General features: G+C 45.7%; 1 protein-coding gene across 2 annotated transcripts in view; it reads left to right on the forward strand.

The window, feature by feature from the left end:
- LOC102930923 (SITS-binding protein) overlaps window positions 1-14584 on the forward strand; it is a 72986-nt gene that overhangs the window by 37568 nt on the left and 20834 nt on the right. For both annotated transcript variants that reach the window (XM_043549712.1, XM_037899518.2), the window contains one exon: window positions 13779-13900. In XM_043549712.1, the coding sequence (XP_043405647.1) occupies window positions 13779-13900 (122 nt within the window). The remainder of the gene's footprint in view (window positions 1-13778; window positions 13901-14584) is intronic.

A 14584-nucleotide genomic window follows, 5' to 3' on the forward strand; every position in this document is an offset into this window, starting at 1 on the left:
GAGCCAGTGCATGTGAGAGAGACAGAGAGACTATGTGTATATGTGTGTGTTTGTGTGTGACTGTGTTGGGGGACTGCGTGACAAAGTGTGTGTTGGGGACTGCCTGAGACTGTGTGTGTGTGTGTGTGTGTGAGACAATCAGTATTGGAGGACTGTGACTCGTGAGAGGCAGAGTGTATGTGGGTGTGAGAGCCAGTCTGTGTGTGAGGGAGACAGTGTGTGTGTTAGGGAAGTGTGAGAGACAGTGAGTGCACTGTCACTTTAAGTCCCCTCCCTCGTTGCTTCCCCCCATCCCATGTGGAAGTTTCGCTCCTCCTGTCCTGGCCCCGGCCTGCGAGGGGCGCAGGCAGGCTGGGTCCAGGGAAGGACTCCACTCCGGGCAGCGGTGGACCAGGCCGCCATGCCACTCTGGGCTCCCCAGGGCTGGGGCGGCAGAGCCGGAGGCTGGAGCCCTCAGCCAGCCAGCTGAGGAGGGAGGGAGGGAAGGAGGAGCTGGGGTCGGGGAGAAGCCCCCTGGCCCAGCAAGGGGGAGGAGCCAGAGAAGAGAGGATGCCAGTGAGCGTGGTGCCCCAAATTTTCCGGTGCCCTCCGTATGCCTAGGGACGGCCCTGTGTGTTGGGACCTGCCAAGGGCTGTACCAAGAGGGCCTACAAAGGCTGCATCTTAGAGCTCTATGGGCTGCATAGCTACCTGGAAGTTATGCTTTTGCCATCACCTGCCCCAGGCCATCTTCCCACTCAGAGGGTAAGAACAATGGTCGTCTCTATGAATTTCTGCTGCCACTTTAAAATGGTTGAGCTGAAGTCTGCATTTGAGTCCAGCACCCTCGAGTCAGGTCTGAGAAGGAGGATCCCTTATGAAAGGCCTAATGGAGGGTAGCTGTACAATCCATGGATGCCATTTTCTATACTTAGGGCTCTGCTCCTCATTAGTAATTTGGTGCCAAGCTCCCACTGACCACAGCCTTACAAACGGCTGCTCCCAACACCCTCGGATTATTTTTGACCTGCCGCTCCCCATAGAATCATAGAATATCAGGGTTGGAAGGGACTTCAGGAGGTCATCTAGTCCAACCCCCTGCTCAAAGCAGGACCAATCCACAATTAAATCATCCCAACCAGGGCTTTGTCAAGCCTGACCTTAAAAACTTCTAAGGAAGGAGATTCTACCACCTCCCTAGGTAACGCATTCCAGTGTTTCACCACCCTCCTAGTGAAAAAGTTTTTCCTAATATCCAACCTAAACCTCCCCCACTGCAACTTGAGACCATTACTCCTTGTCCTGTCCTCTTCTACCACTGAGAATAGTCTAGAACCATCCTCTCTGGAACCACCTCTCAGGCAGTTGAAAGCAGCTATCAAATCCCCCCTCATTCTTCTCTTCTGCAGACTAAACAATCCCAGTTCCCTCAGCCTCTCCTCATAAGTCATGTGTTCCAGACCCCTAATCATTTTTGTTGCCCTTCGCTGGACTCTCTCCAATTTATCCACATCCTTCTTGTAGTGTGGGGCCCAAAACTGGACACAGTACTCCAGATGAGGCCTCACCAATGTCGAATAGAGGGGGACGATCACGTCCCTCGATCTGCTCGCTATGCCCCTACTTATACATCCCAAAATGCCATTGGCCTTCTTGGCAACAAGGGCACACTGCTGACTCATATCCAGCTTCTCGTCCACTGTCCCCCCTAGGTCCTTTTCCGCAGAACTGCTGCCTAGCCATTCGGTCCCTAGTCTGTAGCGGTGCATTGGGTTCTTCCGTCCTAAGTGCAGGACCCTGCACTTATCCTTATTGAACCTCATCAGATTTCTTTTGGCCCAATCCTCCAATTTGTCTAGGTCCCTCTGTATCCTATCCCTGCCCTCCAGCATATCTACCACTCCTCCTAGTTTAGTATCATCCGCAAATTTGCTGAGAGTGCAATCCACACCATCCTCCAGATCATTTATGAAGATATTGAACAAAACCGGCCCCAGGACCGACCCCTGGGGCACTCCACTTGACACCGGCTGCCAACTAGACATGGAGCCATTGATCACTACTCGTTGAGCCCGACAATCTAGCCAACTTTCTACCCACTTTATAGTGCATTCATCCAGCCCATACTTCTTTAACTTGCTGACAAGAATACTGTGGGAGACCGTGTCAAAAGCTTTGCTAAAGTCAAGAAATAATACATCCACTGCTTTCCCTTCATCCACAGAACCAGTAATCTCATCATAGAAGGCGATTAGATTAGTCAGGCATGACCTTCCCTTGGTGAATCCATGCTGACTGTTCCTGATCACTTTCCTCTCATGTAAGTGCTTCTTTGAGGACCTGCTCCATGATTTTTCCGGGGACTGAGGTGAGGCTGACTGGCCTGTAGTTCCCAGGATCCTCCTTCTTCCCTTTTTTAAAGATTGGCACTACATTAGCCTTTTTCCAGTCATCTGGGACTTCCCCCTTTCGCCACGAGTTTTCAAAGATAATGGCCAATGGCTCTGCAATCACAGCTGCCAATTCCTTTAGCACTCTCAGATGCAACGTGTCCAGCCCCATGGACTTGTGCACGTCCAGCTTTTCTAAATAGTCCCTAACCACCTCTTTCTCCACAGAGGGCTGGCCATCTCTACTCCCCATGCTGTGATGCCCAGCGCAGCAGTCTGGGAGCTGACCTTGTTAGTGAAGACAGAGGCAAAAAAAGCATTGAGTACATTAGCTTTTTCCACATCCTCTGTCACTAGGTTGCCTCCCTCATTCAGTAAGGGGCCCACACTTTCCTTGGCTTTCTTCTTGTTGCCAACATACCTGAAGAAACCCTTCTTGTTACTCTTGACATCTCTTGCTAGCTGCAGCTCCAGGTGCGATTTGGCCCTCCTGATTTCATTCCTACATGGCCGAGCAATATTTTTATACTCTTCCCTGGTCATATGTCCAAACTTCCACTTCTTGTAAGCTTCTTTTTTATGTTTAAGGTCCGCTAGGATTTCACCGTTAAGCCAAGCTGGTCGCCTGCCATATTTACTATTCTTTCGACACATCGGGATGGTTTGTCCCTGTAACCTCGACAGGGATTCCTTGAAATACAGCCAGCTCTCCTGGACTCCTTTCCCCTTCATGTTAGTCCCCCAGGGGATCCTACCCATCCGTTCCCTGAGGGAGTCGAAGTCTGCTTTCCTGAAGTCCAGGGTCCGTATCCTGCTGCTTACCTTTCTTCCCTGTGTCAGGATCCTGAACTCAACCAACTCATGGTCACTGCCTCCCAAATTCCCATCCACTTTGCTTCCCCCACTAATTCTTCCCAGTTTGTGAGCAGCAGGTCAAGAAAAGCTCCCCCCCAGTTGGCTCCTCTAGCACTTGCACCAGGAAATTGTCCCCTACGTTTTCCAAAAACTTCCTGGATTGTCTATGCACCGCTGTATTGCTCTCCCAGCAGATATCAGGAAAATTAAAGTCACCCATGAGAACCAGGGCGTGCAATCTAGTAGCTTCTGCGAGTTGCCGGAAGAAAGTCTCATCCACCTCATCCCCTTGGTCCGGTGGTCTATAGCAGACTCCCACCACTACATCACTCTTGTTGCTCACACTTCTAAACTTAATCCAGAGACACTCAGGTTTTTCTGCAGTTTCGTACCAGAGCTCTGAGCAGTCATACTGCTCCCTTACACACAGTGCTACTCCACCACCTTTTCTGCCCTGCCTGTCCTTCCTGAACAGTTTATAACCATCCATGACACTACTCCAGTCATGTGAGTTATCCCACCAAGTCTCTGTTATTCCAATCACGTCATAATTCCTTGACATCACCAGGACCTCCAGTTCTCCCTGCTTGTTTCCAAGGCTTTGTGCATCCCACCGCCCCTTGACCAGCCAGTATTTTCATGGTGACACTTATCAGCACTGGGAGTTCAACCATCGCTGCAAACTCTACTTACATGAAGGCAGCATCGTTTGCACTGGTGCAGTTTATCCCAGTGTGAAGCCCTTATTCCAGCCTAGTTATGGAGTTGCTCAACAGCTCCCCCTGCTGATTGGGGTGTGGCCTCAGTAGTCCAAGTACAAAGCCACTGCACAGTTTGCTAAAGTACCTAGGTCTCCTGAGGGAAAGGAACTTCCTCTTCCTCCATTGCAAAGTACAAAATGATCCAATCCATGATGTAGCTCTGGATTATTCATAGAGGATCCTTGCATAGAGAAACCATTGCTAAGTTAAGACACAAGCCAGGGCTGATGGGCAGCTCAGTGGCCTTTTGACAGAACTATGTTCGTTCCAGAGGCACAACCATGGGTCAGTGTAGATGTCTCAGATCATTTGTAGAGAGCCATGTTCATCATCTCGGAGCCAGCCGGGTTGAGTGGTGCCTCATGCCCTGTTGGGAGAACCCGTCTTATCCCAGTGGACAAAACCATAGTGGTGCATTGTGCCCTCAAGGAGGAAACCTGTTCACCCTAGATGGAGAACTGAGGGGGACTGTTGACTCACTCCCTATAGGGACACAATTATGGTAGAGGTTCAAACTGGTGAAGATCCTGATACAAGGGGACAGACCTGGGCCAGTGAAGACTGTGTCTTTCCTTCTCTCATCAGTGAAGGGGACAGAGAGGTGGATGGATGGATGCCAGGTTGTGAGGCTGCATTTAACTGCACTGTTTTTTGTTTTCCTTTTGTGTAATTAAGAGCTAGTAATTTAATATGAAGTTGCTGCCCCTTGTGTCTATGTACCTCAGAACCTCCTCCTTTTTGACCATCTCACTCTTGCAGTGGGGTTTGTTTGAATCATTCACACCTGGCAGAGGGGAGATGTGGGGAAAAACACCCCCAGAGTGGGCGGGGGTGGGGGCGGGAGAGAGTTGTCATTCGAGCTGCATCTGCACAGGTTGTTTACACTTTCTTTGACGGTTCTGGCTTCCTGCTTACAACGTGCTTGGCTAAAGTTCCCTCAGGCAGTGCAGGGCCAGAGCAGCACTTAGTTTCTCTCAGGTCTAATTTAATATTGTTTTATACAGCTCATTTTTCGCATTTAAAACTTGCTTCAGCAGAGCCAAACCCAGAAGTATATTATTGGCCTGCCTAAGCACACCCTTAAAAGGAGTTTATCTTAATAATGATGAGATTCCCCCCCTTTTTTTCTTTAAGTGTATATATAACATTACAGTGCATCCAAAAAAAAAAAAAAAAGCCTATGTCAAAACAACATTAAGCATTACAAACTTAGAAAAGATCAGAATTTAGGTTTCCTGCACAACTTTCATTTGGCCCCTTGTGCATATCCATTAAGATACAATCTTTAATGACATGAGCACATACTATTCTTTTCCACAGGACTCTTCCCTCATTCAGTGCAGGCTGGTCAGTGAATTTTGTTTTATTCCCATCACTCAGCATATAGCCCTAGGCCTTATTTAATGTACACTATTAAAACCTTGCCCTAAGGACAGAATAATTAATTTCCTCATGGTTTTTTTCTATAGCTCTCATTAAACATTAATTAATTTATTTTCATAACATCCCCGTGACGTGTAGGATTGGTATTATCTCCATTTTATAGATGGTGGGACTGACACACAGAGAAATTAAAGTCAAAAGTGTCCACAAATTTTGGGTGCCTGATATGTGATGCTAAAGGCCTGATTCTTAAAGGTATTTAGGTGCCTAAGGCTGCAGATAGGTGCCTAGTGGGATTTTCAAGAGTGCTTATGAAAATCCTACTAGACACCTATCTGTGTCTTTAGGCTCCTATATAGCTTTAAAAATCTGGCCCTTAGGGTGTGAATTTTCAGAATACTTAGCATTATCTGCAACCCCTCTCTACCCAGGTCCTCCCTACCATATGTTCCTTACCCTACTGCATTCTGTGTCATGCGACTTCTTCTCGCTCCTCCTGACCTAGATGCCAGCAGGGGGAGCATTGAGAGCACAGGGCAGACAGTCTCCCTGCTCTCAGTTCTAGTGCCCTGCCCCAGAGCAGCCTGAAACAGCAATTGCAGGGAAAGTCCTGCTCAGCCCCAACACCGTGGGGATGGTACATGCACAGTCCAGCGGCATGTAGGAGCTGTGAGGGGCTGGAGCATGCTCAGTACAGACAGACTTGTTGGAGAATTTAGAAGCCAAACTCTAACACGTCTCTATTGAGTGTGTATGAACGGTAATTTTTTCTTGGACAAATTTGGGCAGTTTTTTCATGGAAACAGCAAAAGACACTTTTCTGTCACAAAGGTCACCCCCCTGCCAAATTTCAAGTCTCTGCTCCAAAGCCTGGAGACATTAGCGCTTCTAAAAATAACATTCCTACAACCACTTCACTAACATGGGCAAGACAACATATTTTTTCCTTATCCTGTTCTCGGAAACAGCTGAATTATTTTTGCTGAAAGTTTCCCCCAAAGAGTTCAGCCACAGGCAGACACCCAGTGTGGAAAACTTCAGCCAAAGGGTTTCAGTTTGGCAAGGTTATAAACAACAGAAAATAGGATCTTACAAATGAAAAGTTGTGGGCAACCTTAACTATAGGGAGTGCTACCTGCACCGTCTAAAATGGTTATTTTTTCAGTCACCTTTTTCAAGCACATTTTTAAAATAGGGGTTTTTTTCTGTTTGAGTCCTTTCTCCTGCTTTAAAAATAGCTTTTAGCAGGAGACAGCCTTAGCCAATGTTAGGATCTTCAAGTGCCTGCCAATTTGAGCATTCTCTCCCTCCATCTTGAAGTACAGAGCAGCACTGTTTTTTGCCCCGTCACCTCTAGATGTATTGTTCTTAAGCGTCCCTACCTGGAGCAACTTACTGGGGTGATAACATTCATGGCCAATAGCATCCCCAGGCTTTTGATTTACAGATGGGTAAGTTGGATACTTTTAGAGAGAGATTTTTTTTACTCTCAGGGATTCTGACATGTCTGGTAATGCAGACATAGCTGGACAAGATGTTCAAAAGTGGGTACCTAAAGCTAGGCTCCTAAAGCCATATTTAGAAACCTAAATAAGTGCTCCAATTTTCAAAAGTACTGAGCACCCAACAGTTCCCTCTGAAGTCAAAGTGCATGATGGGAAGTCAGTGCATCTGATAACCAAGCCACTGATCTAGGTACATAGAATCATCAGGTTAGAAGGCACCACAAAGGTAATCTAGTCTAACCCCCTGTCAAGATGCAGGATTTGTTGTGTCTAAACCAGGGGTGGGCAAACTACGGCCTGGGGGCCGCATCCGTCCCTTCAGATGTTTTAATCTGGCCCTCAAGCTCCTGACGGGGAGCGGGGTCCGGGGCTTGCCCTGCTCTGCACGTGCCGTGGCGCCGTGAGGCTCCCGGAAGCAGCAGCACGTTCTGCCTCCGGTTCCTACGTGTTGTGGCAGCCAGGGGGCTTCGCACGCTGCCCCTGTCCCAAGTGCCGCCCCTGCAGCTCCCATTGGCTGGGAACCGTGGGCATTCATGGCCTGCCATACAATTTTCATACCCAGATGTGGCACTCGAGCCAAAAAGTTTGCCAACCCCTGGGCTAAACCATCCAAGACAGATGGCTATGGAGCCTCCTTTTGAAAACGTCCAGTGAAGCAGCTTCCACAACCTCCCTAGGCATCTGTTCCACTGTCCTACTGTTCTTACAGTTAGGAAGTTTTTCCTGAGATTTAATCTAAATCTGCCATGCGTAGTTTGAACCCATTGCCTCTTGTCCTGCCCTCTGTGGCAAGAGAGAACAATTTTTCTCCATTTTTTTATGGTAGCCTTTCAAGTATTTGAAGACGGCTATCATGTCTGTCCTTAGTCTCCTCTTTTCCATTAGGAGCTAACTTCTGTTTTTGAACATGTTGGCTAGTAATACAGCACAGAGTTTTTCTATCTTCATTGAACTCTCTACTAGCAACCCAACCTATCCCCATGGAGAATATAATAGAGAGAAAAACACCAGAGGAAGTCAGTGAGGGTGCTAACGGTTGTCCTGTACGGTGGCACATGTGAACATACACAGTACTGTTAAAGACAAGCTGACAAGTGTCTTCCCAGCTTGTATTCTTTCAGGGCAGGGACTTGTGTGCTCGTGCAGCATCTAGCCCAGTGGGGCTCTGATCCTGGTTTAGGCCACTGGGTGCTCCCACACTACAAATAATGAAGAAGAAAAATGAGGGAGGCTGGTGGCAAGAGGTGTGTACGAGAAGCAAGTTCAATATTGAAGCTTTCCTGCCAGGCTTAGGTGGTAGAAGTTCATGGGCTCTATATTCATACAGTGAGCTGTTACTTGTAAAGCTATACCAAAACAAATACTCTGTTTCTGAAAGCCTCTTACTATTAGAAGGGGATCTGGGTTTTTAATGCCTGCAGTAGGTTTTTAAATCACAACCAGTTCCATTATCTTTTTCTTTTCCTTTCCTTTTTTTTTTTTTAACCCTCAAGCGACTGTCTAGTGTTTCAGAGGGGAATCAGAATCTGCTTCCATTTATCCCGTGTGTTTCTTCTAAATTAGTCATTGGTACCCTGCCCCCTCCACCATTTTCCATGTGATGGAGCAGACCCAGATTATTACCACCAAGCTATTTAAGAAAGGAGCAACAAAGCCAGGGAGAATAGGAATACATCTCAGACCCTATCTGAACTCAGTTTCTTCCCGAGAATGAGTGCTAGTAATCCCAGTGGTGCTACTCTTTGCATGAAACTTTCTAGTGCTGTGTCTGGGGGTCAGTGCCCTCTGTGTTTGGTCAATATCTAGTCTACTGATTTTGTTTGGAAGAACTTTGGAAAAAACTAAGGATTTAAATCCTGTGGCATAGTGTCATGAATCTGGGCACAAACCATGGACCTCCAGGTTGCCACCGTCCTGTGATAGCAGGATCAGCTATCCAATCTGCTCCCAAGCCCTAAATCCCCTATTGCTTGAGACCAAGAAGCATTCAGTTGATGCCAGTGGAGCTAGGCCGATTTAAATTATCTGAGGATCTGGCCCAGTGTCTCCGATGCAGTGCTTAATTTGAGAAGGAAGAAGTGCCGGGGCTCAAGCATAACAAAATGGCGTCCACCATACGGGCAAGGTCATGCCGCATGGAGGATGCCATTTTGTAGAACAAAATGGTATCGCCCGCACAGCATGACCTCGCACTCACAGTATATACAAGGTCATGACTTGCACGCAGGTGTAGAATTGCACGCCTTACTAAATGCCTCTGGCGGAAGAGGCACGCGGGCTGTGCCCTAGCATGAAAAGAGGTTCCAAGGGCTAAGCCCCTGTACAAATTAAGCTCTGCGCCTATGCCCATTTCCAGTAATAACTTGGGCTGGATTCAAGCTGGCGACTTAGAAATTAAAATCTTCCTATCCCAGAGCCATCTATTTCCCCAGTTTATGACTTTTGAAATCTCATGACACCCATATTCCATATTACTCACTCTGGGTAAAATTCACCCTCAGGGCAGAGGATCAGCACAAGGTCTGTATATTATTTAAATCCCATTTAAATCCTCAGCGTAGACCCTTACTAAAGGATGAATTTCATCTCCTGAGAACATTGGAAAATGGAATATATTGCATGTCCAAATGCCTTCTGGCTTTCTGCTGATATTCATCTCTCCATAATGCCTTTCTCAGTGGTAATTACCAAGATTCTGGCAAAACAAAACAAAGTTTCTTTGTTTTATAATAATCTCTTCCCTACTGCTGCTTGATTCATTCAGTTACTCCTCAGTCTAGGGTCTTGTGATGTCAAAATGACTTTCACAGTCACTGGATTGTGTTTGACTGAGTCTGAGAGAAAGAGGAGGCTGATTAGAAAGGAAATAGCTTCTGTTTACATAAGTATACTGGTAATCAGCAGAAAATAGTTACAGAAAAGGACAGTTTTCACTGGGATTTTATAAAATTGTATATATTTAGCTTGCTGGAGTGGTGTGCTGTAGCTGCTTTTCTCTTTGACAAGACTTACAGAAACCTGGCATTGCTGTTAAACCATTCAGTTCTGAAAAGGAAGAAGGCGAGAGAAAAAGTTAAAGATTTTCCTTCTTTCAGCAGGTGATTTATCTAGAACATTTGTCTGTAATTTAACCACTATAGCCTGTGCATTGTGATACTCCAGCTGGAGTTACCACTGCATCACTTAATTAATTTTAAATCTCCATAGCATGGACTGACCTAAATTATATTTTATTTTATTTATTTATACATATTTTATTTCAGCAGTCAGATGGCCAGTAACATTAACCTTTTCTTCCTTACCTGCCCTCTCTCTGTCCCATTCAGTCAGACCAATAGATCAGTTCATAGACCAACCAATTGTACTCATTTGGAAACTCTCTGGAAAACTTTTGTCTCCACATAACCACCTGTGGCGGAACATGTGGGGTTAGATCCATAGCTGGTGGTAAGTCAGCATTGCTGCATTGACTTCAACAAAGCTATCTTGGTTTACACCAGCTGAGGATCTGGTCTGTGGTGTCCTGAACCATGCTTGCTTCTGTAGCTGTTATGACTTTCTTCTTCTCAAATACTATACAGTGGAAAAGCCTTATAAGACTAACTTATTTTCAGACGTATTACCCTTTCAAGTAGAGAAGCCTGGAAAACCGGGATTTTTCTTGAAACATTTTTTGTAGGAAAAAAATCCCCTTTTGAAATTTTCCCAATGGGAAATTCCAAAAATATGTGAGAGTGGGGTGTTTTTGTTTTTCACTTTCCCACCCTTCCTTGCTGTTTCTCAACTTTTTCCAGTGAGAGGGAAACACTTTTTTTCTTGTTTAAAACCATATTTTCAAGTGTTAACGCTTCAACACGCTATTAGTTTTCCAACTGACAAAAGTCTAAAAACTATCAGAAAGTGGGAGGGAGAAGTAGGTTTTACCTGGTCATTTCAAAATCAAATTTTCTGAAGAAAAAAAAAATCCCCCAACATGCTTTTGGGAAATGAAAAACTTAATCAAAACAATCCCCCCTCCACACACACACACACACACACACACACACACACACACATTTTTGACAAACACTATTTTTCGGTGGGGTTTTTTTTTTTAAAGAATGCAGCCAGTTTTACTCACCAATGTTGCATTATCTGTTGTCCACAAAAATCTAGATTTTTGTAAAAACAAAAACAAAAGAAATAGTTTTTCTGTTGCAGGTACACAGGGCCAGATCCTTAGCCTTAGTTATATGTAGTTCCATATAACTTGGATAAAGATTTACATTGCCTGAGGATCTGGTCCTGGTCTATCTATGCAGTGTTGTCCTAGGGACTGCTCCCTTTCTAACCCAGGCTGGCATAAAAATGTCACCAGCTAAACCATAGCACAGAAGAGATGTGACCTCTCCCATCTCACTAAGATGTGAAGTCTACTGCACCCATTTTTCCTTAGTGAGGTGGGAAATGAGAGAGGCTTCAAAGTCTACCTGGGTAATTTAACTACTGCTAAATTTGGACAATCTCCCATCTCTACACTATAGACTTCTGCTGGAACAGCTGGGTTGGTCAGAGGTGCGAAGCTTTGTGATGCCTGACTGACATAGTTGTGTTGCCAAAAGCCCTGAGTGGAGGTGCAGTTAGGCCAGCAAAGCAGTGCTTTTACCGTGTAGTTTATTTTGCTTGGGGTGCGGATGTAGAATTGGAACAAAATATACCGGAAAAAGCAGTATCCAGGGATAGCTTGCAGGTGAAGTGTCCTATGTAGTCCTGGCCCTTGAGGCAATGTTAACCTGATCTGATAATGCCAGCTGCTTTCTCACTCCACCCTTCCTGTTGTTATAGCTGCTTCTTTTGTCCGTATCTTGTTCCTGTTTGCTGTCTAAACTTACGGATAGGCCTGTCCCATTCATCCTCTAGTTTAAAGGTTTCCCCTTGGATTTGTTGAACTTCCTTTGAGCCATACTATCAGTCCTCATTCCGTTCAGATGTCGCCCAACCCGTCGTCTTTCAATCTGCTATATGCATTCTAGAGATCCCCCCTCCAAACAAATAACATCTTCCCGCCTTCACTAGTGTTTCAATCACACAGTCAGGGCTGTTTTCTTTCATTGTGTACCTGATCAGCTAGCAACAAACTATAGAAAACTACAGTCAATGGGCTGGACCCTCTCTTTCTTTCAATGGAGTCGTGGTCATTTACATCAATTGAGGACATAACTTTACATTTAAAAGTCTGACATAGGCTGGGATTTTCAAAGGGTGCTAAGGAAGTTAGGCACACAAGTCCCATTGAATTTCCATAGGAGTTGGGTGCTTAACTCACTTAGGCTGCCTGCTACACATGCCTGTTCTCTCATATGCCTGTTCCTATGCCCAATTTCCGTCCCCCGCCTTGATTGTGAGTATGGGCTAGGAGCTTCCTTTTAGCCCACTGGTCAGATTGACGTGGGAAAAAACGGTGGTATTCTACTTAAGATCCACCCAGGGTCCCAGTTTATTGTGTGATCACATGACTTGTTAAAATGGAAGAGTTTTCAAATATTAAACATCAGTACTACAATCTTGCCGCTTACTCAGTTTGAAGTCCTGATTTTCATTCCTGTTGGGTGTTTCTAAATGGGAAACATTAATCCCAGGTTAACAGGAGAAAAAGAACAATCTGGAAAAGTAGAAAACTCAAGTACTCTGTAAGCTTCCTGGTGACTGGGTGGCTCAGAGGACTGGAAAGAAAGGAAGCCTCCACAATAACTAACACGCCATTGCTCCCTGTTCTATTGAGAGAGATGTGGGTCAAGCCTTTGCACCACATTTAAAAGCTATTGCATTTAGTACTTGACATAGGTGAGTTTCACCCATCTAAGAAGGGGAGGGGCATGTGGTTAAGGCAATGGACTAGGTGTCAGGTGACCTGGGCTCAAAAATCAGCTCTGCCAGAGACTCCTGGTGTGACCTTGATCAAGTCACTTAATCCTTCTGTGTGTCAATTCCCCATCTGTCAAAAGGCAATAACATATCCTTTGTCTATTGAGAATGCATGTTCTTGATGGGGGAAGGATGTGACTATGTTTATGTACAGCGCCTAGCGCCATGGGTCACCATTCTCATTTGGGGACATTGGGTGTTACTGCAATACAAATAACAAAGAATTACATAGTACTTCCTGTAAAGAGGTAAGGATTATACTGTGGGGCTGATAGTGGGCAACATTTTCTAAAGAGAGTTAGGAACCTAAATCCCTTTGAAAATCAATGAACTGAGCTGCTTTTGAAAATTCTGCCCACTGTAAAATGCAATCTTTCACCTCTTCATCACTCATTTATTGCTTTCCCTGTTCACTAGTGATGACGTGTCACAGGTGCCAGCTGTTCTGTGGCTGTATGTAACGAGTCAGTGATTTCAGCCCTCTTCCCAGTGGGAAAGTGTCCACAGCCAGGGCCTCTGACTTGCATGTTCATTTGCTGTCTGACAGAGAGGCTAAGGAGCGAATAGGCCTGAGGACTGAAGTACCTTCTTACCCCTCCAGAACAGGTTGAATTACATTGCAGGGCTGGGGGCAGGAGGGGAAGCTGCTACTGCCTGTACTGTGGATAAACTATGGACTTCTAGGGTTTTCTGTCTGGCACCTTGCAGCAACGCAGATCCTGGGATTAGAGCATCTCATTATAAATGACTGCCTATGTCACACTGACAGACCCCAGTTTTCAGCAGGCGGGATTGAACCTGGGATCTCTGGAGATAAATGCATGAGCCTCTACTGCATGAGCTAAAAGCCACATGGCTCTTAGCTAAGGCTGTAGCGGACTCGTTAATCTCTAAATGGTCTCAGTGCCACTAGAGGGGACAGAACACCACACCCAGGAGGTGTGTGGGTTCCACATACACTTTTGATTTGCCTTTTCACAAACTGAATATGTCCTGCGCAGGAGGGACCCTGGCAAATGAGTTCCTGACAGAAGAAGAGCTGTATATTCGTTGGCTGCAGATTGTGACGTTCCTTCCTGTGATGTCCTTCAGCACTCCGCCATGGGTCTGCTGTGACGAATGGGTACGTACTCTCCACGTACTACACCAATGCATGCTCCCTGATGCACACGGGACAGCTAAACTGCCCTGTAGCACCTTTCATCCAAAGATCACAACAGAGCTTTATAACGCCCCCGTGAGGCTGGTATTACTCTCTTTTTTTTACAGGTGAACAAGCTGAGGCACAGAGATGTTTAAGGCCAAAAGGTTCAGAATTCAGAGTTTAAAAAAAATAATAAAAATCATTAATACAAGCTCCCCCGACACAATTTGAAGAATGGATTTTCATTTCTGTTCAGTGTTTCTAAATTGGAAACATTAAGTAATCCCAAAGTAACAGGAACAAATAACCAATAAGAAGTCAGGCTCCTAAATCCATAGATTCCTAAACAAGGGTGGGTGGATTTTCAATAATGCTGAGAACCTTCATCTCCCACTGAAATCAACAAACCTGGGCTCAGTCAGATCAGTGAAGGAAGTGAATTCCAGGACAAGAGCGGTTCAGTGCGAACACCCTCCTTCTGGAACCCCAGATGTTTATATCTAGGGTCTGTTGGCTCAAGTGTTTCAGCTGTTCTAGAAAGCCAGGGCACTTCCTGTAATATAGTGCCCATGGCTAAACTTGCTCAACAGGTTAGCAAGCTACTTTCTGCCCCAGCTGTTGCTTCTGAGAGGTTCTCAAGAGCAGTTCAGAACAGGACACATT

The sequence above is a fragment of the Chelonia mydas genome, chromosome 6 (genome assembly GCF_015237465.2).
Source record: "Chelonia mydas isolate rCheMyd1 chromosome 6, rCheMyd1.pri.v2, whole genome shotgun sequence".
In the NCBI taxonomy this organism is placed as follows: domain Eukaryota; kingdom Metazoa; phylum Chordata; order Testudines; family Cheloniidae; genus Chelonia; species Chelonia mydas.